General features: G+C 42.8%; 1 protein-coding gene across 2 annotated transcripts; it reads right to left on the bottom strand.

The window, feature by feature from the left end:
* Positions 1–2,616: 2,616 nt before the first annotated feature.
* On the bottom strand, positions 2,617–24,693 carry SPATA18 (spermatogenesis associated 18). Of its 2 annotated transcripts, XM_075266486.1 has the most exons (13): positions 24,565–24,693; positions 14,998–15,103; positions 13,932–14,038; positions 11,838–11,956; positions 10,995–11,090; positions 10,528–10,656; positions 8,403–8,637; positions 8,156–8,314; positions 7,147–7,322; positions 6,050–6,173; positions 5,077–5,151; positions 4,305–4,350; positions 2,617–2,936 (listed from the first exon to the last, which is right to left on the bottom strand). In XM_075266486.1, the coding sequence occupies exons 1-13, from the start codon at positions 24,649–24,651 to the stop codon at positions 2,929–2,931; spliced, it is 1,467 nt and encodes a 488-aa protein (XP_075122587.1). In that variant the 5' UTR covers positions 24,652–24,693; the 3' UTR covers positions 2,617–2,928. The 2 variants fall into 2 exon arrangements, with proteins under 2 accessions (XP_075122587.1, XP_075122579.1); XM_075266478.1 differs by lacking the exon at positions 2,617–2,936 and having other exon boundaries at positions 4,227–4,350.
* Positions 24,694–25,334: the final 641 nt, after the last annotated feature.

The following is a 25,334-nucleotide window of genomic DNA, read 5'->3' as shown; positions in this document are numbered from 1 at the left end:
ATCCACTGAGCTCCCCCTGGTGGTAGCTGCAGGCTAGGAGTTAAAGGGAATGTGTCATGAGAAAATGACGAGTTGTTTAATTCATGTTTTTTTTAAATTTTTGGTGATGCTGTTTTTAATATCAATTATGATCTTTATTTAAAATAAATCCTAAAAATCTTGCCATTCCAACTCTTACCACTAAGCCTAAAATAATCTGTTTCCTGGAGATGGATCTGTGATGCTGCTTTTGGTGCCATATGAAAGAGGAGATTCTCTTCTTTCATAGTACACTATGGTTGCAATGCTCTCTATATTATTTCCAGAGATATTACTGGTTGAAAACACAATCGGGATTAGGATAGTTATATCATGTATTACCCTATATTTATATGCAGCTGCATAATATATCATCTAAATATCCTAATCCTGAATGTGTGATATATAATACAGATAGCAACCTTAGCATCATGTGAAAGAAGAAAATCCCCTCTTTTATAAGGCCTCTTTCACATCTGCGTTGATATTCTGTCCAGGGGAGTCCACATGGGGACCCCCCGAATGGAATACCAAACGCAACTGCAAGTGGTGTGCAGTGAAAGCACATGGACCCCATAGACTATAATGGGGTCCATGTGCTAGCCGTGCGGTGTCCGCACAAGTCATGCGGAGAGGAAAGTAGTTCACAATCTACTTTCTTGTCTGCATGACTCATGTGGGCAGCACACGGCAAGCACATGGACCCCATTATAGTCTATGGGGTCCATGTGCTTTCACTGCACACCGCTTGCAGTTGCGTTCGATATTCCATTCAGGGGGTCCCCATGCAGACTCCCCGAATACCGAACGCAGATGTGAATGGTTAGTCATGATTATTATCTCCTTATGCCTCTGCCTACTGCATCCCTAAGCATGAAAAAGTAGGAATTTCAATGAGAAATTTGGAAATTATGCAATTTTTCCCTACAAAACTATGTATCCTCCTGCTCTATAACATGACGCCTGCAGATCAGCCTGCATTTTTATTGTGATAGGGATCTATTAACTCCGTGAAGGGAAGTAGGTGGTTTAGAACCCTGTATCAGATCCCCAAAAAGATAGATAATGAAAATAATCAGAACAGAATTTTAGATTCAAGGGGGGGGGGGGAAATCCAATAGTATATATATATATACGCATGAAAAAGTGCATGTGCAGGATACGCAGATTAACGCCACATCAAATGATTCGTGTTTGATTTATCCACATATGCAAAATCTCAGGCAGGGGAGCCTCGGACTCGTGGATACGGCTTGCTAGGAGTCTGCTTTATTCTGTCTTCCAAGAAATTCCCCAACCAGCATCATATATATTATCTTATCGGTTATAATAATATCCTGGCAACAAATTCTAATGACAGATCTGTTTTAAAATGTATTACAACAGCACTAGATTCTACAATTATAGACAATATAGTCATTGTTAGCTAAAGTTTGTATATAAGGTTATGTCACCTTGTCTCAGGCTAGGTTCACATCTATGTAGGAGACTGCCGCAGATTCCATCTAAAATCGACCATGAACAGAGGACATTTCTCTCCACCGGTTTCAGTATAAAACCAGGGGAACACAGACAGACACCCTGCAGATCCCATTATAGTCTCTGGGGTCCAATGGTAAATGCTTTTTTAACGGACAGGCTCTACGCCGTTCTGGTCCCCATGTGGACCCAAATGACAAGGAGCCACATGCAAGTGTGAACCTAGTGTCAGATCAACTACCAAGATTTCAAATGTATTGTAGGTCCCACGGATCACTAGGACTGGGGTCCCCGGCCCTCCAATTTCCCTCACTGCATGACCACGGTGAAGAGGAGTTTGCATGGGAGTGTTGTCTGCTGCTCCTCTCATAGTCTATGGGGCAGCAAAAACAGCTCTAGGATAGGGGACAAGTAATTGTCCTGACAAAACCCTTTTGAGAACCTGAAATGTCATATATCCTATCTAGATAGAACTAGGCCTGCACCTTCAGGCAACCTTAGCATGTATCCTTCATTGCAATGCCATATAGTCTAGTGCAGGGGTAGGCAACCTTCGGCACTCCAGCTGTTGTAAGACTACAACTCCCAGCATGCATACTTGCTTTTCTTTCCTTGGAACTCCCATGGAAGTGAATGGAGCATGTTGGGAGTTGCAGTTTCACAGCAGCTGGAGAGCCGAAGGTTGCTGACTCCTGGTCTAGTGTATGTGGAAAAAAACACCAGTGGTTGCCAACCTGTGGTCCTGTATCTGGGGCCTGGTGTCAAGGTGTGGTAGTTTTGTAATATTTCATGGCTTGAGACTTGATACAGAATATGAATTACTGTTACTAAAATCATATACCCGGTACCGAGGATGGCTTGGTAGTCCATTTACTGTAGGATTCATTAGATATTAGCAATGTTCCTGGATTCTGTAAACCGTAGATGAGTTGACACTGATGATTTTAGAGGTGACCACAACAGACATGATGATAATGGTCCAGACTATTGTGCATTGTTTCACTGCTGTACTGTATTTTGCATTTATTTAACAAAATGTCACATGTCATCACACATACGTATGGACTGTAGGCAAAATAGTTCTTTATTTTCAGTCTGACGGACTCATTTCTGACACATTTGCTTCCACAATCCCTTAGATTCTGCTTAGCCCCTTTCTCTAACCACATGATAAGACACCATCCCCACCCGATCCTGCACTACACACCATACCGATCATGAAACGCACATTATTATTAGAATTCTCTTACAAAATCAATATAAAGTACATTAGTAATGTTCACAATATAGTAATAAAACACACTATAAACATCCGCTAACTAAATAGTCATTCACATTTTGACAATGAAGGTCTGAGGTACTTTGGAGAACATATGAAGCACCACTGACGTTGACCGATTCAGGATGGACACATTTCACACACAAAGCCATTTAGAATCCTAAAGGAGAAAACGTATGGGAATTATCTATAGGACACATTTCACACATGTCCTCACACTGGAGCACGCTACTTTCTAGGTATCTGTTCAGTCACTCACTGGTCGAAGCGATGACCGACTGGGGTTAATCACTACGCAGCATGGGGTCCAAAAATTGAATACATTTTTGGACTACATGCTGTGCAGTGAATAGGATTGTTTTTAAGATCCGATCTCCGATTATTTAAAAAATCCCATTGATTTGCATTGAGATCGGGATCAGGTTCGAATGGAAAATGATTGGTAATCGGATTTTTAAAAACAATCCTGAAATTTCAAGAACGGCTCAACCCTACTTGTAACATTTCCTGTGTGTTGACAGGGAAACCGGACATCAGTGGATTGGAAGCAGCAAGGATCGGTGAGTTAGGGCGGGTTCACACCTGCGCCCAGTCTGTTTTTCAGGTTTCCGTCTTCTGCCTGAGAAACTGGACAGGAGACGAAAACCAGCAGTCAGTTTTCAAACCCATTCACTTGAATGGGTTTGCAAAGTGACCGCCTGTGAGTGTCTTCTGCCTCTTCGCAGCAAAACCGTTTTTTTTTTACCCGGACACAAAGTCGGACATACTGGTTAAAAAAAAAACATTTCGCCTTGGAGACCAGAAGACGCTCCCGGGCGGACACTGACTGCTGGGTTTCCATCTCCTGTCCAGTTTCTTGGGCAGAAGACAGAAACTGACAAAGCGGAGACCGGGCGCAGGTGTGAACCCGCCATTACATTGCTTCTACTATGAATTTAGAAGGAATCTATCCTGTTCAAAATATCAAACCAAAAAGAGTGCTTAGTAGGTGTGTTTAATGGGAGCAGAAGCATACCTATTGTGGCCGTAAACTGATAAAATCATCATTTTTATGGATATGTAAATCAGTCGGCAAGTGCAATGGAGGCGGGCACGATTTTCCAGATTTGCCTACAGTCACAAGTACTCCAGCTCTGCTCTGCAATCCTAGCCAACACTATATTGGTATTATCAGATGTCTGTAGGCAAATCAGGCCCGACCCCATTGAACTTGCAAGTTCATATTCATATCCGTATCTGCATTACTACATCGGTTTGTGGCCATGACAATATGCTCAGTTGGTCATTCTTCATCTCTGACATTCTTCACAGATTCTAGCATTAAATCTTTGTTTTTTACCTGCATGAATATTCACATATATCCCTGCTACAAATAAAGATAATAAAAAAACTATGTTTTTAGTTTTTATTTTGATTTATTGGGTATATCCTCATTCCAGCAAGACGTTCGTCTCCTTCATATCGCTGCCGCTGCATCTTTATGTGCTTAACATAGACAGCTCAAGACGCTGACTACGATTTAACTTACTTGGTGTTCCACTTCTTCGTGGAGACGGGCTGCGACTTCTGGATGCCTGTAAATAAATTAGCATATTAGCATCGTGAGGCCAGGTTGATATTCATCTAATGTGTATGGTCAACTTAAGTAAAGCTTCCGTGTCCCATGACAAGTGTGGGCATTTTGGCCTGTAACACAGTGTTTTTAACACTGTAGAGTGGATCACGAAATTTATCTTAAAGAGGACCATTCATGTCCTCTAAGGTCGGGAGTATTATAGACCATAACAAAGCTGATGAATTCAGTGAACTTCCAGTTTTGCCGACATCTTCCCCCATTGCAGAGGTAGCAGTGCCGTTAGTTTCAGCTACTGAAATCACTGCACCGTCAGAGGAGCCCGCTTCAGAGCTCAGAGCCATCGCTGGGCAGTGCGGACGCCTTCCTTACTATACAAGGCTGTAGAAGTGTACTGTCACGAGAGTACTGCAATGACGCTGAGCTTTGAGGCTAAGGGTCCATTCAAACAGAGGAAAACGGCGCTGATTCTGCCACGATGACAGCTCTGATAAAAAGACTCCCATTGAGTTCAATGGGTTCCGTCTTCTGCGCAGAACACATTGAACTCAATGGGAGTCTTTTTATCAGCGCTGATTCTGCCGCGAGTTATTGTGGCAGAATCAGCAATAACTTCCTAGGTGTAAATGACCCCTAACTATTAAGAAATTAAGAGCACCGATTAAATGCAGGTAAGTAAATAATCTCTTTACAATGTACCTGTGCAGTGGTGAGTTCGGGTACTTACCAAGGTCCTGCCTGGGCTGACTGATCGAGAACGTAGAGGGCTACAACTTCTACTTCTGCTCTTGCGGGGACTCCACTGAAAGTAATTTATGCAAGAATCTGTGATTTCACATATATCCCATAGTTATATACATAGATCTTCAGTGTATAAATATATTATAAACCAGGGCTCTGCAACCGTCGGCACTGCTGTGAAACTACAACTCCCAACTTGCTCCATTCACTTCCATGGGAGTTCCAAGAACAGCAGAGCAAGTGTGCATGCTGGGAGTTGTAGTTTTACAACAGATAGAGTGCTGAAGGTTGCAACTGTTATAAACAGTACTCAGGCTATAACACATATCACTAATTCAGATGTTCTATACTTATAATGAAAGTTCAGTACTGTCTACTAGAGATGAGCGAGTAGTACTCGATCGAGTAGGTATTCGATCGAATACTACGGTATTCGAAATACTCGTACTCGATCGAGTACCTACTCGCTGATCGAATGTAAAAGTTCAATGCAGAACCAGCATTGATTGGCCGAATGCTATACAGTCGGCCAATCATCGCTGGTTCTTCTCCTACCTTTAGAAGTCTTCTCTGCATTCGGCTCTGCCCAGGCCCGATGCCTGGCAGAGTGAATTCAGAGCCCTGAAGACGCCGCAGGGACGCTGCACGGAGAAGACTTCTCGGAGGATCCAGCCCGACCCTCACTCGTGGACTTGGTAAGTATAATTTGATCGAACGTTGCCTACCCCTGACACGAGCATTTTCCCCCCATAGACTATAATAGGGTTTGATATTCGATTCGAGTAGTCGAATATTGAGGGGCTACTCGAAACGAATATCGAACATTTTACTGTTCGCTCATCTCTAACGTCTACTCTTTACCTTGTATGATTTATACATAAGGAGTACTATATACAAGTTCACTGTAAAAGATGCGTGAAGAAGCTAAGAATGGATGTTGAAGAAGACTTTAGACTTACAAGAGCGCCTCTCTTTGTTACAGCTTCTCCCTTCACAACAACAACATCACTTTCCATCAGAGTTGGCCACACATGGTAAAAGACCAATGGAGCAGTGAGCTCAGAGTCATAGGTTCGACGATATCTAAATGCAAAAAAAAAAAAAAACATTGTAAAATTATTATAATAATACATATGGTAGATGGGAGCCCCGCTACACATTGTCCATTACAGCTCAGAAGCTATGAGTTATACCTTTATTCTATAGTTGGCTGCCAGTCCTGTCCACTATGGTGCGACTTATGGAAAGAGCCGAGTGGTGCTGCTACACACTGTTTCCATAACACACATAGAGGTGAGATGAGCTACACTGTTTCTGTAGCTTCACAGTTGTGAAAACAGCATTGCTGAATGTGCTACACTGTTTCTGTTCCTCCTATTCACGTCTATTGTAGTTAGATGAACAGCATAAAGTAACACAACCATAACTGTAAGTCCAGGCCTGGTGGCACAGACCTGCGGCCAGCTATTCAGGTCTCAGCAATGAATGGTTGAGATGGGATAGCTGGCTCATAAAGACAGCCCCTGTACATATGAACAACTTGAGCCCATGGACCTCATAGCTCTTGGGGTAGCCCCTTATATAAACCAGAATGAGGCGCTAAGCCTCGGGCCTTGGGCAGAGCAGACTGCGAAGGCGCACAGGTCACGGGAAAATGGCCGCTTGCACAGTATTGTTAGCAGCCATTTTCCTGTGTCCTGTGCACCTGCGCAGTCTGCTCTGCTCTGCTAGAAGTTATGAGCCTGTGCTGGAAGAAGACATTAAAGATGACGCGGCGGACGAAGAAGGAGGTGGCGCTGGAGACACTTCTCTAACAGTGGTGGGGACGGCCCCATTGCTGTTTGAGTGCTAGGGCCCGCCCCCATCGCTGCGAGAAAACTCATTTACATACCGGTAAAAATCGCTAAGGAACGGCGTGGCGGAGACCACGTCTAAAGGTAAGAGACGAATAGCCTTCCTAAAGACTATTCCGACGTCTTATCCACACAAAAAAAAAAGTTTTAATGGTAGAGGCCCTTTAAAATAATAGGATTTCACTCCTTAGACTTTTCCTTACTTGGTTTCACTAAATAATTCTCCGTCGACGGCAAATGCAATGTCCAATGGGGCCTCAAGGGTTTGCATGGCAAAGGCGACCCGACACACTTCCCGGATAAAGCTACTGATCAGAATGAAGTCCACCTCAGCGGGGAATGAGATTTTAGGATTGACATTCATTGCACTGATCACCTCCTACAATAAAATGTGAAATGTAAAATTACAATCATCTTAATATTTAGATTTTGTTTTGAATAGCACTTTTTGCTTTAAAAAAAAAAAAAAAAAAAAAAAAAAAAACATGAAAAATGTGAAAAACAGACACATCTCCCTTTTGGTTTATATTTTCTCAGATATTAAAACAAAGAAAAAACATGGGAAAATAAAAACAGAAAAATAAAGCCCTATTAGTCACAAAAAAAATTACTTAAATTACCCAAAGGAAAAAAAAAATACCGTATATACTCGAGTATAAGCTGAGTTTTTCAGCACAGTTTTTGTGCTGAAAAAGTCCGCCTCGGCTTATATTCGAGTCATTACAGTAATACCGTAGTAACAGACCCGGCATACAGGCTTATACTCGAGTCAATAAGTTTTCCCAGTTTTTTGTGGTAAAATTAGGGGGTCGGCTTATATTCGAGTCGGCTTATACTCGAGTATATACGGTACAACCCACAAAACCGCATGTATGGAATAACCACAAAAATGCATCAGCTATTGAACCAGGAAAAATAGTCTGGTCCTGAAGTGGTTAATCATTCAGAAGTAGTGATGAGCGAGTCGTATTCGTCGAACACCTCACCGGCATAGGAATGCGTGTAATCGGCCGAACACCAAGGGGTTAAACGCATCGAATCTTCAAAGCGTTTAACCCCTTGGTGTTCGGCCGATTACACGCATTCCTATGCCGGTGAGGTGTTCAATGAATACGACTCGCTCATCACTATTCAGAAGTCGTAGGCCATAATATATACTGCGTGTATCATAGGCCGCCCCATGCAATATTTTTTTTAAAAGGAAAGTCATACGTTAACACTTGACTGAACATCATAGAGATCCAAATTGCGGACAATATAGTCTATCACGGCATCTTCCAAGGATTCTGGTCCCATGTGAGATGGAGACAAGGACTTTCGTACTCGCAGTTTAAACTGTCTGAACGCCATTTTGGCAGCATGGAAAGACTCCTGCGTACAATAGAAAGGTAAATGTTATTTTTTTAAAACTTGATATTGCCATAAATCCATCCTGAGATGTATCTGAATCGTCACCTACCACAGTAGCTATGAAAATGATCCTCTGCACCATCTCCAGGTCTTCAATGTAACGTCTCAGTAAGTTCTGCGCATCTAGGCGATCGTTGGCATAGATGTCATTAAAACGAGATATCAGCCGACTGTGGCGAGAGGAATTGGTGAGCTGAGCAGTGGTAGGTGACTCGCTTCTGGTAAATGGACTGGCCGACCTGCTGGAGTGGCGGATTGGACTAGGAGAACGGCTTCTGGAAAGCCTGCAACATGAATATATATGTATATATACACGTGGATGGTAACTATATTAGAACATCCTTGATTCATCTTTTTATTCACCTTAAAGGGGCTCTATCACTGGGAAAAGTCATTCTTAACTAATCACATCCTTGCATAGGCTTTAGAAAGTCTATTCCACACCTACCTTTAGTATGTAAATTGCCTCAGTGGTTTGTGATTAAGTCCGTTTTTATTCATATGCTAATGAGCTTCCAGCCAGCACAGGAAGTTCCCAGCAGCACTCGTCTCTGCTATTATCTCCTATGTGTGTGCAAACAGGAAGCTGAGTCATCAGCAGCAGCAGCCTCAATAGGAAAACAATAGCAAAGAGGGTGCACGATGCATCATGCACCCAGTCTAATTAGCATATGAATAAAAACGGACTTATTCAGAAACCACTCAGACAATCTACATACTAAAGGTAGGTGTGGAATAGCCTTTCTAAAGCCTATGCAAGGATGTGATGAGTTAAAAATGACTTTTCCCAATGCTAGAGCCTCTTTAAGATTCACCTCCTGACGTTAGTATTACAATAAAACAATTCTAGTTCTGTTTCCATATAGGATCATACATCTGATGACTGCAGTGCTCATCATCACTATTGTTTCATTACAGCTCCCAATAAATAATTTAAAGGGTTTGCCCAGCAATGGAAATATTTTTCAAGAATGGTATAAAATAATAAAAGAGCTAAAAAAAATAAAAGACCTAATATCCATCTTATCCCAATATTCAAATTCTGACACTTCCCGGTTGCCCACTGGTATTCTAGCTTTCAGCAAATGTTGTGATAGACATGTGACCGGAGGAGCCAATCACTATCAACACCACTGAGGACAATGCTGTGACCACTTCCAGTGACTGGCGGCAGTGGTCACATATCCATGTGGTGATGTCACTTCCTGGAGGCCATACAGAACCATGTGGTGATGTCACTTCCTGGAGGCCATGATACAGAACCATGTGGTGATGTCACTTCCTGGAGGACATGATACAGAACCATATGGTGATGTCACTTCCTGGAGGACATGATACAGAAATAGGAAATTAAGGGACTGGAAAGCATTGGAACCGGCGTGGAAAGGGAGCGGTATGCTTATTCAGGCAACAATGTACCATGCACTTGGCTGTGATAAAGTATTTTTCACACAGACGATTGGAATCAGCTTTCATGGATACTTCATAGATTTTAGTCAATTGAGGGATCGATGAAAAAGCCCAAGAAATGGACAGCACATGGCTGTGAAAATCTGTCATGTGAACAAGATTTAATATAGACCTGACTAGAGATGAGCAAGTACTATTCGAAACAGCTGTTTCGAATAGCATGCACCCATAGGAATGAATGGACGCAGTTGGCACGCAGACTTTGCTGGCGGCCGGCCGCTTAACTCCCTGCGTGCCGGCTGCATCCATTCATTCCTATGGGTACGTGCTATTTGTAACGGCCGTTTCGAATAGCACTCGCTCATCTCTAGACCTGACTTCTAGTATTTCACAACAATGCTAAAATATCTGGCTGGACAATTGCTTTAGGTTTACGGGTTGGATACGTAGTCCAATTCCACTTTGCCCCTCACATCAGCTACTATGTGCACTTGTATAAATTGGCTGTCAATAGTGGGCTCAAATCCAGTATTCAGTGTATTATTTATAAAGGGTTTTTAGAGCAAGCTATTTTTTGCCAGCCTTTTTGCAAAGCAACCTATTGCCGCTAGACTTATAATATATTGCCTTTAATTGCTGTGTCTTTTTCGCCAGCAAGACATCAGCCCTATGCAATAAACTACAACTGGAAGTCAAGGAAGACTATTTATTCTGGTCTGAAAAGAATGAGCAAATTCAACTACCAAGCTCAGTGTCCCGCTTACCTTCCATGTAGTATACTCTTTTCAGCTGATAAAATGGAGATCTCGTCCTTCAGCAGTCGTACCTGGCGCTGATAATCCTCCTCTGTGTCTAGTTTCCTTAGTTCAAGTTTCTCATGAGCTGCCCTCAGACTGAAAGAAAGAAAAAAAAAAAAAATCACATTTAGGTTTATGCCCCATGTTGTGGAAAAGCTGATTTTTTTGTTGCAGATTTTGCTACGTTTTTCTGAGCCAAAGTCAAGAATGGCTACAAAAGGAATGGGAAAAATATGTAGGAAGTTCTTATACTTTTCCCTTCTGTTCAAGCCACTCCAGGCTTTGGCTCAAAAAACCGCGGCAAAATCTGCAACAAAAAAAGCTGCTTTTCCACCACGTGGAGCCTCAGCCTTGTAGTCTCTCATGACAAATCTATGTAGAGCAATAAAGATGCCCATACAAATATGACAAAAATTGTGGCGAGTTTCTCTTACTCTGCTCTCAGCTGCAGTATCTCATCCTCGGAGGCTAGAAGAGTAGTTGCAGACTTGGTTTTGGTTTCCTCAAGTTCCAATCGAGCTTCAAGAAGGCTATGGAGAAAAAAGAGTGAAATATTTCTTACCACTGAATCTCTTAAATCATAATATTAAGGCTAAGTCTCCATTGGGCGTCTCTGCAGCACTAAAGCGCTGCGGAAAGAACCGCTGCGTGAACGCATTGCGGTTCTTTCCGCAGCACTTTGAAGAGAAAGTTCACAGAGATTTCCTCTGCGGGACTTTCTCTTAACATTAAATCTACGGGAAAGCTGGCGGCGTTTCCGTAGATATAATTGACATGCTGTGATTTGCAAAGCCGCAACGGCGTGTCTGCGCTGCAATCTTTTCTGCAAAGTGAGAATGGGATTCGTATGAATCCCATCCACTTTGCCTGCACTGTACAATGCCGCGATTTTTCCCGCAGCGGAGAAATCACGGCGTTTTCGCCCAGTGGGGCCTCGGCCTAAAGAAGACTTTTCACCACCTCCATAAACTGTAATGGTCGCTGAGCTGCTGATTCCACTGCAGTTAGAACTATTTCTCTAGTTCCCTATGGAGTAATTAGTACTGTTACTTTCAGCTCCCAATATGCTAATTAGACTCTCCACTGTCAGGTGGGTGGTCCCTGTCTGTCTGCCGTAACCCAGGAGCCACCTACTTGACAGTAGAGAGCCTAATTAGCATATTGTGTGCTGAAACTAACAGCACTGATTGTTTGGGAATGGCGGGGACTAGAGAAATAGAATTCCAACTGTGCTAGAAACAGTGAAGAAGAGACAACAAAATAGTGTGATAACGTACTCTTGTCTCACGGAGTTCAGCTCCATCCGTGTAGACGCTAACTGAGCCTCCAACTTGTGCAGTTCTTTATCATGAGAGGATGACAATTCCCTCATTCGTTTGTCCCTCTCCAGAGATTCCTGAAACATAAAGTAAATCCATTTAGTTTCTCAAGCAAAGATTTCCCAAATTTAAAGTCTGAGCAGTTGCAGGACATGGTCTTTATGTCCAAGTTAAAACAGCCTGGGGCCATGTTAAGCCACTGTACTGTATATTACTCTAAAAAAAATAACCATCGCCTACATCAAATTTTATAGCCAAATGCAGTCGAATGAGACTAGGATGACATCCAACTGTCAAGTAAGTGCCCTCCGTTCCCCATTGACTTTAATAAGGGGGGTCCATTCCATTACGATGTTACGGTGCAGTACAGGACCTGCTCTATAATCATCAGAACGGAGGATCAAATCTCCAATGGAAGAGCTTCAGCCTGTACAATTAGTCGTGTGCACACGGCCTAAATGCCACAGAGGTATCAGAATATAGTCCCTGACAAAAGTTCTGTCGCTTATCCATATTGTGGAATCAAAAGCTTATAACCTGACTTTAGATTCCTCCATTGGTTTTAGAAATGACTCCTATGAAAGCTGAAACCCTCCCAAATGTGTTTTTTATTAAGAAAATAAATTGGCTTCAATGGCGAAATATTGATCATTTAATGATCACAGAAAGGTCAGATTTTGGCAAGACAAAAGTTTTGTCACCTTGTCATGTGATGCCCCCAATCCTAGTGTACAGCCTCGCCGGTGCTCACTAATTGATCGGTTAATTAGCGGGTGTGTATAAGAAGAACTCCAGCACCCCAGACCTTCACTTCAACTGCAACTTCACCTCGGACAACATGCCAAAAATCAACCCTGTGACCAAAGCCTTGATTATCAAGAGGTTGAAGACCAGATCCACTGCAGAGGTGGCTGCACCTTTAATGTGTCTCAGAGTCAAGTACAAAGAATTAAAAAAAGATTTGACCAGACTGGAGATGTTTTTGACAAGCCCAGGTCCATCAGACCCCGCAAGACAACGGCTCAGGAGGAACGTTTGTTGGTTAGAAAATCAAAAGCCATCCCCTCTTACACTGCAGCAGAGCCCCAACAGGCTTGGTCACCTCAAGTCCCTGTGTCAACTAGAACAGTTTATAGGATTCTGTCTCGAAATGTCCTCCATGGTGGAGTCAGTGCCCAGAAGCCATCACTAAACAAAAGGCAATTAAAGGCCCACAGCCTGCTAAACGGATGGACGCTGGAAAAGTGGCAGAAGGTGGATTTCTCAGATGAATCTTCAGTTGAATTACATCACAGCCACCACAAATACTGCAGGAGACCTACTGGAGCCCAATGCAATATTTTGGTCAATATTATGTATGAGTATTTATAGGCCAGAACCAAAGGAAACTATAATGGAACGATCTGCACCTGTTCCATGTTCTGGACCCACTTTTAGTATTAACTTACAAATATGTATAAAAAATACAGACTTTCATGTCCTGAGGAATGTGCAGTTTTATACACTGATAGAAAGCCGACAGTACTCTGAATTCAGCGCGCCGTCAGCTTTCCCATTATGTGCCCCAGTGGTGGAGATATTGGTGCGATGGCGCTAGGTTGTGAGATAAAAACTCCTGACAGTGGGGAGATATAGGTGCCGAAATTAACAGCATTGATATCTCCACCACTGGGGCACATACCGGGAAAGTGCGCACTGTCGGCTTTCTAGTGGTATATAAAACCGCACATTCATGAGGACACGAAATGTCCTAAAAAAAAAGTGAAAGACGTGGACATAGATTTAGCTATAAATTCATCTTGAGACTCATTTAGCAAAAGTAAAAAAAAAATAAAAAATAAGTATTGTGCAGCTATAGCAGGCAATAACAAGAGATGTAACGTTTTTATCAATTATCCTCTAAAATGTCACTTTTTCAAAATACTTCTAGCATTATAGAAAACATAATGTAATATTAATAAAATACCGCCATAGAGTACACCTGTGAACTAAATGTTATTATTGGTTTTATGAATGAGTTGTTACTCTGCACCAATGATAATAGTGATTCACCTGGAGAAGAGCGAAGCTGCTGTCGGCGCAGGAAGAGTTGGAGAAGCAGGTGCCAAGCCATGGCAGAAAGCGACTCTTAAGTGTTTCAACTCCTGCGTACTGACCACCTTCAAGAGAAGAAAATAGGTTATAACGTGGATAAAAAAAATGATATCTTTGTTTGGAAAGGTCAAAGCACAAGTGTTATAAGAATTAAAACAATGTGTAATAAGGAAATGGTGGCTCTATTAACAGACGTGAGCAATCACAGAGCATGTCCACAACACTCTCCCATAGAAATCAACATGTATTTTTTATGTTATTTCCAGTTGCCTGTAAATGTCTACTGGTTCCACAACCCAGGTAACCCCTCGTTCACATCTGTGTTGTATTTTGTTCATTGGAGTGTCCACATGAGGACCCCCCGAATGGAATACCCAACGCAATTGCAAGCGGTGTGCAGTGAAAGCACATGGACCCCATAGACTAAATGGGGTCCTGCCCGTACGAATCATGCGGACAGAAAAGTAGATTGTGAACCACTTTCCTGTCCGCACGTTCTGTGCGGAGATCTGGCGGCAAGCACATGGACCCCATTATAGTGTATGGGGTCCGTGTGCTTTCACTGCACACCGCTTGCAATTGCATTTGGTATTCCATTCGGGGGGGTCCCCATGCGGACATTCCCATGAACAAAATACAACACAGATGTGAACAAGGGGTTACCTGGGCTGTGGAAGCAGTAGACATTTACAGTTCCCTGGATGGAATACCAGCGCAGATGTAAACGAGGGGTAAGATGGCTGCTCTCAAGTGGCGTAATGGTGCGCACCAGCTATTGGACTGTTTCCCCCGATGTGTAATGAATAGAGATGAGTGAGTACTATTTGAAACGGCCGTTTCGAATAGCACGCACCCATAAAAAGGAATGGAAGCGGCTGGCACGCCGACTTTGCCGGCAGCCAGCCGCTTAACCCCCTGCGTGCCGGCTGCGTCCATTCATTCCTATGGGTGTGTGCTATTCGAAACAGGAGTTTCGAATAGTACTCGCTCATCTCTAGTAATGAAGTTTCTTTCAGCTCCTTACCTTCTCTTGCTGTGAAGTTGAGGATTGTGAACAGTTGTCCCTGGATTCTTGAATTCAGTTCAAGAAGTTCGCAGCAAGTGTTCAGATTTCGATCACATGAATTAATCTGTAAATGCAGAAATAAGATATATTTGTGTGAACTGAAGCCAATGAAGAATATGCAGCAAGAGCAGTTCATGGACATAAACCTACTAATATGTTACATAACTAGGGATCCTCTATGGATATAACATAGTACTGTACACGGAGCTTCTATGGGAGTGCAAGGAGGTGGTAGGGCTCCTGTGGATTCCATATGTATGGAGCGTGCCCCTTTGAAATAAGAGACATGTAGAGGAATGATATACTAGATCTCTATGGCAGCCTTATTATGGTTCAATACAAAATAAAGCTGTAGAATGGCTGTACATAGGAGCCTTTACTCTAATGGCTTTAAGCATGTAACACAAAACAGGAATATGGTAGAAATGAAACAGGTTTCTTGGGATTATGTTACAGATGACCAATACTTGTGATAGACCATCAATGTGCAACACTTGCACCATGCAGCAACCGCTATATATCGCCCACAACTGGCGATGGGTGGATCGAAGACGTGGTTCTCAGGTCAGTGACAGCATATCCATAGCCATTGTACAATGCATGGTAAGCAGTGATGAAGCCACAGCATTTGTTCAAATACCGCAGCCCGTTCTATCAGCTGATCTGTGAGGGTTCTGCATGTTTGACCCCACCAATCTCACATTGATGACTTGTCCTAGGAACAAAAACCTGCCTATTCGGGCAGAACCAGCCAACATGTAACGTGCATGGGGTGTCCTATCTTGACAGTAAAAAGAAGGATCAAACATGTCCTCAAGAAAAGCTGTAGCAGAATAGTACGGGAGAGATTTACTCCACACTACCTAGTACAATGGCTCCCTCGCCAAAGACGCCATATATGTGCCTAAGGGGTCAACCGAACAAGCAGACAGCAACCTAAAGTTTATGGCAAGCATTAGTCAAACTCTGTCCCTGCCCTGTTGTGGCATCAAATATGGCATGGGTGGCCATTGCAGGTTTTTTACTAATTCGGAAAATATTATAGAAGTAAATGTTTCAATATTATGCAACTGTATATTGCAAGTTATATTGCAAGTTCCCATTGTATTATCTTACAAATGGCATTTATGAAATGTGCAATCAATGAAGACCTCTATAAGGGGCAAATACTTTTCTTATCTATGTTTACACTTAAACATGTGGTTTCTCCTAGCGTGGCCATTACATTGCGTGGCAACCATTCTGAATGGCTTTGACAGATCATCCATAGAAAGTGGCAGCGACCTGGCTCTATCTCTGTTTACAGTAACAACGAGAATCAGATCAAAAGCAAGCAAGCGGCTGCAAGTCCATTCATGTCAGCAAGCAAAAGACAGAAAGACAATAAAGACTGGCTGGGTTTACTATAAGCTGTTTCCTTATAGTAAGAAACGTCAGTACTTACTGATAAGCCGGCTATACACACGACATAGCTGCTGCGGTCAAGAAGGTAAGATTGTCTTCATTGAGGACAGAGGCGGCCAGTGCCAGACCTATCGCTTATCTCCTGCAGGAATGAAGGCTTGGCCATGCTGAATTACAACATGACCAATCTTTCTATCACCTAACATCTAATCCAAAGGGGTAACGCTAGGAGTCCCCAAAAATATTGTCAGACAGTAGAGATGAGCGAACACTGTTCGGATCAGCCGTTCCGAACAGCACGCTCCCATAGAAATGAATGGAAGCACCTGGCACGTACACTTTGCCGGCGGCCGGTCGCCGTGCCAGCTGCTTCCATTCATTTCTATGGGAGCGTGCTGTTCGGAACGGCTGATCCGAACAGTGTTCACTCATCTCTATCAGACAGTTCTGCCAACATCAGTAGTCTCAGCCAACTTTTAATTCCTGCGTCACTTTTTTTGAAAATTCGCACCAAAAACCATCGTACGCTTATTTCTCCACCACCATTCATTTTAATGGACTTTGCAAGCCGACAGAAAATAAGTCATGACGCTTTTCTTTTTTTTTAAAAAAAAAAACCTGTAATTTTTAGTAATTTTTTTCACAGAACATGACATGCCTGTCTGCCACTGAAAGGAATGAGAGAGTTGTGAGGCGTTTTTTGAGGTGGATCACGTGACCAGCCAGAGGACCTGTTGTGAATGATAAGATGGCTGAGTGGTCTCATCATTCACTGTACATTAGTATGTCCTGTATTACAGGGCTAGAGGATAATAAAACTGGCCAGTGTGGGGCTTTAAACCTATTTTAGGGAGCCTTGAGGGCTTTTTCACACGGAGTAAACACGCGTGTATTTTGGCAAAATACACATGGAAAAATGAGACTCCTATTGACTATTGATATTTTTTACACGTGTAAAAATACGCTTGTAAAATGTCATTGAAGTCAATGGGAGTCTTATTTTTACACGTATATTTAGCAAAAATACACACGCATTTACTCTGGGTGAAGGCTCCCTTATAGTTTACATAACCTACAAAATCTCTTTACGGTAATTACTTAAAGGGTTAATACTACCAAAGCAAAATATGATTAATGCCCATTGCCGTTCCATTCATTCACTATGGGGCTTCTAGAGACTGATTCCGATCTACAGTAGTCTCACAGAGAATGAATGCAGCGCCAAAGTGCATATGCAATTTCCCAAACCATTAATATGGGGAAGGAGGATCCCTTTTCAGAGATCACTGGGGATTTCAGTGGTCAGATCTGTGGATAGGTCATAACTTGCTTTGGTATTTGTGCATATTCTGTCGCGGCTTTCTTCTCCGGATTAGGCCAAAATGAATGGGCCTAGTCCGCAGTGTGTTGCTGCGAGGCAGATGCCACGGCTTATTCAGCTGCAGAATCCACCTGAAGAAAGGGCAGCTTGTTTCTTTTTTCTGCTAGCGGCAAAAAAGACAGGCGATAAGGGGCCGATTGGTGGAGAGACCAAATGCCAGCTCCCCTAGTGATCAGTTGGACAAGGGATCGAAAATTCCCCTAAAGCCACTTTGTGAATGAAGTTCCAGTATACTTACATAACCAGCAATCCATTCATTTCAATTTGCTTGCCAGGACTTCGGCAGCACCTGCATCTCCATAGAAATGAATGGAGCACAAATCATACAAGCACACTGACGCTTCATTCACAGGGATGCTTTAGGAAGACTTTTGGTCTCCCTTCCTACTTATCACTGTAGAACCCAGACACTTATCCCCTGCCCTGTCCTGTGGATAGAATATAAGTGTGCATAACAGTACAACCCCTTTTAGGGTATGTTTACAAAGAGTTTTTCGCAGGCAGATTTTGACTCAAAATCCGCCTGAAAAAACGCCTCCCATTCATTTCAATGGGAGTCACTCGCAGTTTTTTTCCACTAGCGTTTTTTTTCAGCTAGTGGGAAAAAAATGCAACATGACCTATCTTCACACGGATTCCAGGGCTGAGTCAACCACGGCATCCGGAGCTTAAGACTCCCTAATGATTAGGCCCATTTACAGCGTGACGGAATACTGATGCACTGCATCCCGTTGCAACCAGCCATCCGAAAAAGCTGGCGGTGGAAAGTGAAGAGGAATTTCCTCTTCACTTTCTGCCATGTGAACTTACTCTAAAAGGGTTATCCCCATGAACATAACAATATCTATATTTGTAGATAAGAAAAACTTAAACATTTTTGCAAATATAAGTAATTAAAAGTTCTGCAGAGTTTTAAAGATTTTCTCTAACCATCTTATTCTAATTCATTGTGTCCCCAGCCAGTACTCCCCTCATTACTTCCAGATGTGCTCTCTTCCCCTGTTCCAGGCACACATATGTCACAAGAAAGCAGGAGGTGGCGGAGAGCGGAGTGTTGTAGGTAAGTACACTGGAGCTGCCCCAAGCTTGTAGATTGTAGGTCTGCGGCGTACAAGATCGGAAAGCTTTAGATTTGAGTTGGGGGTTCTTTTCTGCCCAGTTCTGCTGGTCCAGGCGAACCAGGGAAGAGGCAACGGGTTACAGATTACAGCCTCAGTGCCACCAGGGCACACAGTTTTTGAGACCCCTGCTCTATAGGCACGGTCATTATTTCTGGATCATGTGCTGTCTGTGGTTTATCCATTTCTTTAAACTTATGTGAAAAACATCAATTTATTTATTTAACTATGTATGTCTGCAGGTTTCCAACAGAATCAGTGAGTGCATAAGTATAGGGTTGGGGGGATAACGTCACTCCATAGGGAGAGACCACCATTTAGGTGTGTGGAGTCTTATTAAGCCATAGGCGCTCCACTGTGCAAAGGATCATGGGAAGAATATGCAAATCTGACTTCCATGATGTAATTAGGAAGCCAGTGCCTCAGTCATGCACACCAATAGAGGGCGCTCACTGAGGATGTGCATGATGGGTTGCATGACTGAGACGCTCTCTTCCTAATTACATCATGGAAAATAGACTTGCACATTCTCAGTGAGCGCCCTCTATTGGTGTGCATGACTGAGGCACTGACTTACTAATTACATAATGGAAGTCAGATTTGCATATTCTTCCCATGCATAAGTATAATGAGTCAGTGAGTGTATATGTATACATCCGCATCACACATCTGCTGAAAGTAGATCCGAGTACAAGCCGTAAGACGTCTCTATCACAACAACACAGTCTTTCCATGATCTGATCTCTATGACCACCAGGTATGAAATGTTATCCTTTCTATACCCCAGACCACGGAAAAGGCAGATATTAACCCTTTAATAGCCCTATACCGTAAAAGGATTTTGCAGGCCCCGACAGCGTTTACTAGTCAGAAAAAAATAAGTCCAGATAACCCCTTAAATAATATAAGAATATAAATGCAGGTCCCCAGTCACTGCAATTTTTGGATTTTCCAAGCACAGCAGGGTAGGGCCATCAGAACCTAATCATTGGAAAGCCAACACCCAATCCCCATACCGATCAGCTTTTCCGACTGCCTCTGGTGCCGCTGTGGTCGAGATTGGGACCAGCTGCAGTCCTGCCCACTCAATGGTGAAGGTGCCAAGGTACTGCAGTTATATTGGCATGTGCCCTTGACCAATGTAACTCTATTCCTCAAGGACTCCCAATAGCGTACAAGTTCTGGATCTCCTGCACAGATAATAGAACTGAGAGTACCTAAGCAAAATATGTTCTCTGTATGGGATTTATTATTAACCCCTTCAGCACCCTAGACCATAAAGGAATTGGGGAACAAGTCATTCACTTAGGTATAGCAAAATGAATCCCTTCATTCCCAGGGAGAAAGCCCAGGGTAGGGCAAGCTGGGCCCATTAACATTTGAGTAGAGCTAAAATAAAACAGTAGTGGGTAAATAAAGTAATAAAGTAAAGCTCAAAACTATCTCTGCAAGGGGCCACACGGTGGCTCAGTGGTTAGCACTGTAGCCTTGCAGCGCTGGAGTCCTGGTGTTCAAATCCCGCCAAGGGCAAAAAAACATCTGCAAGGAGTTTGTATGTTCTCCCCGTGTTTGCATGGATTTCCATCCCATATTCCAAAGACATACTGATAGGGAAAATGTACATTGTGAGCTCTGTGTGGGGCTCACAAAAAAAAAACAAAAAAAAAAAAAACCTATCTCTGCAGATGCTACAGCCCAAAAACTAGTATGCTGCCACATAGAAAGGTATCTCCCTAATGCTTTATAGGCTAGCAGAGCTTTTCTCCTTACAGTCTACAGATTGGTGAATGGGTGGGGGGTGAATAAGGAGCGATGACGTGCCTGGGTCATTGTGATGCCATGTTAGGCTGGTGCCATAGTAACTGACTTAGGAACAAAAACTGCAAAAGCACTGCACGTTTTTTGGATTCGAGAATAAAACTTTCTAAGGCTAAGGGCCCACGGGCCGTAATCGCAGCGCAAGAACCGCTACGTGAATGCATTGCGGTTCTTTCCGCAGCGCTTTGAAGAGAAAGTTCACAGAGTTTTCCTCCGCGGACTTTCTCTTCTCATTATATCTACGGGAAAGCCGCCGGCGTTTCCGTAGATATAATTGACATGCTGCGATTTGCAAAGCCGCAACGGTTTTGCAAATCACAGCGTGTCCGCGCTGCGATTTCTTCTGCAAAGTGGGGATGGGATTCGCATGAATCCCATCCCCTTTGCTTGCACTGTAAAACGCTGCGATTTTGCAAATCGCGGCGTTTACGTCCCATGGGGCCCTGGCCTAAGCCAATATTAGGGGCTTATTCCCGCAGTTCTATCACAGGTTATAATACTTAGATTGAAAGTCACATCTAAAACTGCATTTTTTTGTAGGACTCACAATTGTGTTATTTATTATTGAAAGATAAAAAGCAATGGCACGTTAAAGGGGTTAGATAGGGTAGAGCGCTCATTAGTGCATCAGGTTACTTAAAGGGGTTCTTCATAAATAAGTGATTGTTAGCGGACTGACACTGGCCTCATCAGCTGGACAGAGCCGCTACGGGCGCCCATACTGTAAACCATACAGGCCAAAAGCATAAAGCTCCATCTGCAGCCTGGCACCATGACTGCAGTTCGTCTCCATTGAATTCAATAGGAGATGATCTGTAATGAAGGCGCTGGGCCACAGGACAATGGGCGGAGCTTTCTGCGTCCAGTCCCGTATTGTATACTGGCCGATGCCGGAAGTAGCTCCATACAGATGATTGGTCCGGGGGGCAAGGTGTCAGCTCCCTATCAATCATATATTGATCATATAAAAAAAGTAAGCCCAGACCCCAGACATCCCCTTTAATAATATAAATGCAGGTCCACTGTCGCAGTGATTTTTGGATTTTCCGAGTGCAGCAGGGAAGGGGTGACACTCTTGCTCTTGGCCACATGATAAACTCCATTCTAGACTATGGCCCTAGAGCTGGGTAAAGCAGAGTCAGTGACATGACACTCAGCTTGAGCAGCGGAAGTGAAGGCTGAACACAAAAACATCTGGGAAGCTGCCCCAACCTGCAAACTAAAGGCAGTTGTACATGACCATGTGCTAACCGGCTGCCATGAATGAACGGCACTGGCGGCGCACCAGGGACACACAAATGTCACCAGTATGCCGCCCATGCACCGGCCGTGCTTCTGTGGCCCCTTTCATTCAATTAATACGAACTGCAAAATCAGATAGGAATAGAACCTGTTCCATATTTTGCGGTCCTGACTGTTGGCCAGCACACGTGACCGTGTAATTCACAGCCAGATCCTTAGAAATTAATGGGTTAATGTAGTATGCAGGAAAAATCTTGGAAAGCACCCTGACCATTCATGCGGTCATCTGCAAGGGGGCTAAGAATGGGGGTGACAGAAGACCTTAGTATAGACATTACTAAGTAAGCTTATCCAGTGAGGGAATGCCCTGATCAACTTTTCATAGCCCGTACAACCCTTTTTAGGGTCACATGTTCAGGAAAAAGCATTTTTGGCTATTGTGGAAAGAAAGCAGAAAAAAATCTGTTTTACAGAGATTTCATTTAATCTCAATAACAAATTGCAGAAAAAAATAATGCAAAAAAAGACAAAATGCACACTTTTTTTTGCACCATAATAATTTTCCCAGGGGAAATGACAACTGCAGCAAAAAAACTAAAAAATGCATTTTTTTTCTGCAGCTGTCAGACATCCCACTGATCTGACAGTTATCTCCTATCCTGTGGATATGGCATAACTTGCTTTGGTGGGAGAACCCCTTTAAATAAAGGCAGCCTAAAACTAGAAAATCTAAGCTCAAGGTGCACCAAATACATCACTGAGATGCACACTGTGACACATCTTCACAAATGACTATTCACTTTTTCACTTCCTGGCACATTTTTTTTTTTTTTTTTTAAATGTAGATTGTGAGCCCCACATAGAGCTCACAATGTACAGTTTTCCCTATCAGTATGTCTTTTTTGGAATATGGGATGGAAATCCATGCAAACACGGGGAGAACATACAAACTCCTTGCAGATGGTTTTTTGCCCTTGGCAGGATTTGAGCGCCAGGACCCAGCGCTGCAAGGCTGCAGTGCTATCCACTGAGCCACCGTGTGGCCCCCTTCCTGGCACATTTTGTGACTATACAAGCGGCGAGCATCTTATCATACAGACACGTAGCAGCGTTACCCCGAACTTCTGCAGCGTGATACCTGATCACAAACTACAAGAAAAAACTATGAAAAGTTAGTGGAAAAACATATTTCAATAACTTTTCCCTGTTTTTTGTTGTCTTCTGTGATAAGATATCTTGCTGCAGCAATTTAACCAATTGCAGAAGTTCAGGGTAACTCTGCTACATTTGTATCCATGTATATAAAATACACCAAAAATGTGAAGCATCATCAGCCCTGATAAGGAGCAACAACGCTGACAAATCACCTCAAAACTCAAGGTCAAGGTTTTGTGTCAGCTCCTGGGGTAGTCAATGTGGATGAAATGAAATCTGGATTATGTGATGTGATATACATCTGAACTGACATGATATGTTTTAGAGATAGATAGATAGATAGATAGATAGATAGATAGATAGATAGATAGGAGATAGATAGATAGATAGATAGATAGATAGATAGATAGATAGGAGATAGATAGATAGATAGATAGATAGATAGGAGATAGATAGATAGATAGATAGATAGATAGATAGATAGGAGATAGATAGATAGATAAGAGATAGATAGATAGATAGGAGATAGATAGATAGATAGATAGATAGATAGATAGATAGATAGATAGATAGGAGATAGATAGATAGATAGATAGATTGATAGATAGATAGATAGATAGATAGATAGATAGATAGGAGATAGATAGATAGATAAGAGATAGATAGATAGATAGATAGGAGATAGATAGATAGATAGATAGATAGATAGATAGATAGATAGATAGATAGATAGATAGGAGATAGATAGATAGATAGATAGATAGATTGATAGATAGATGATAGATAGATAGATAGATAGATAGATAGATAGATAGATAGGAGATAGATAGATAGGAGATAGATAGATAGATAGATAGATAGATAGATAGATAGATAGGAGATAGATAGATAGATAGATAGATAGATAGATAGATAGATGATAGATAGATAGATAGATAGATAGATAGATAGATAGATAGATATGTGTGTGTGGTAGTGTATTATTATTATTATTTTATAGTATATGTACTGTAATGCAGCGTGCATGTATATAGTATTATGCCCTATAGACTATACAGGTCCCCCCTCTCCTGCTCTGGGCACTACAAGGCGCAGGCTGACTATACAGTGCCCTGGCAGTAGGTTCTGCCTTGCATTCGGTTCCTGTCTCCATGACAGCCAGCGTCCTTGGTTACCGCTTGCTTTCCCTAGTCAGTGACAGGCCGGGATTGTGTACAGGGCTCTAGTAATACTGCGATATAAGAGCAGTAATCCCATTACCCGGCACTGTCCCTCCACAGCACTGCATGCAATAGATTGTATACTGCACATATGCATGAGATGGTGCAGATATACATGCACATACGTGTGCTTGCACATGCCAGCAGTATTACACTCTATGCCCAGGATGGCTAGTGCACAACTCACATGGTAGTCCTTGTACCAGTCCTCCAGCTTGTCCTGCAGCAGTTTGCACGTCTCGCTGTTGCTGAGCCTCCTCAGAGTGTCTGCCATGGCTCTGCTCGCCCACGATGGCTCCCGGACTACAATGCCGCTGCCCCGTGCCCCGCACTGCTTATATACCGGGGCGCGTCCTGCAGTCTTTGGGCCACTGTTGCCCTGCCCGGGTGTTAGGGACGCCAATGTGTCAGCCCGGAGGCTTTTTAGTTGTAGCAACGGCTTTATCCGGGCCTGCCCACCCCTCAGCTCTCCTCCCCCGGCTACTATGGGGCACAGGCTGGATAGACTGGTTCATGGTGACGTCACAGTGTGGTTGTCATAGGAGATTATAGCAGGGGATTGGAATGGTACAGAATACTGTGTGCCCTGATACAACGAGCAGGCGGATGGGACAGTTTTTCACAAGTTTTAACCAGTTTTTCATATTTTTTTTAACTTTTCCATGCTCTGGCAGGGTTATTTGTAGTTTTGATGTGACAGATATTTCAGCACTTTATAGATTACAGTCTGTCAGTACATTAATTTATATATAACATACTATATACATATATCTAACACTGAGACAATTATAATAAGGGAGCCTTCACACTGACTAAACTCACGTGTATTTTTGCAAAATACACGTGTAAAAATAAGACTCATTGACTTCAATGATATTTTTTACACGTATAAAAATATGCCTGTAAAATGTCATTGAAGTCAATGGGAGTCTTATTTTTACACGTGTATTTTGTAAA

This window comes from Leptodactylus fuscus, chromosome 1, assembly GCF_031893055.1.
Source record: "Leptodactylus fuscus isolate aLepFus1 chromosome 1, aLepFus1.hap2, whole genome shotgun sequence".
Lineage (NCBI taxonomy): Eukaryota > Metazoa > Chordata > Amphibia > Anura > Leptodactylidae > Leptodactylus > Leptodactylus fuscus.
The sequence above is the reverse complement of the archived record's forward strand: the minus strand, read 5'-3'. Positions and strand labels throughout refer to the sequence as shown.

Bases quoted from the DNA above. Each gene is read 5' to 3' on its own strand.
- SPATA18 (XM_075266478.1), bottom strand. From the start codon at position 24,651: ATGGCAGACACTCTGAGGAGGCTCAGCAACAGCGAGACGTGCAAACTG. The intron at 11,957-13,931 runs GTGAATCACTAT...TTTATGTTTCAG, and splicing joins GCAGCTTCGCTCTTCTCCAG to GAATCTCTGGAGAGGGACAA. The intron at 8,315-8,402 runs GTAGGTGACGAT...TATTGTACGCAG, and splicing joins TCATTTTCATAGCTACTGTG to GAGTCTTTCCATGCTGCCAA.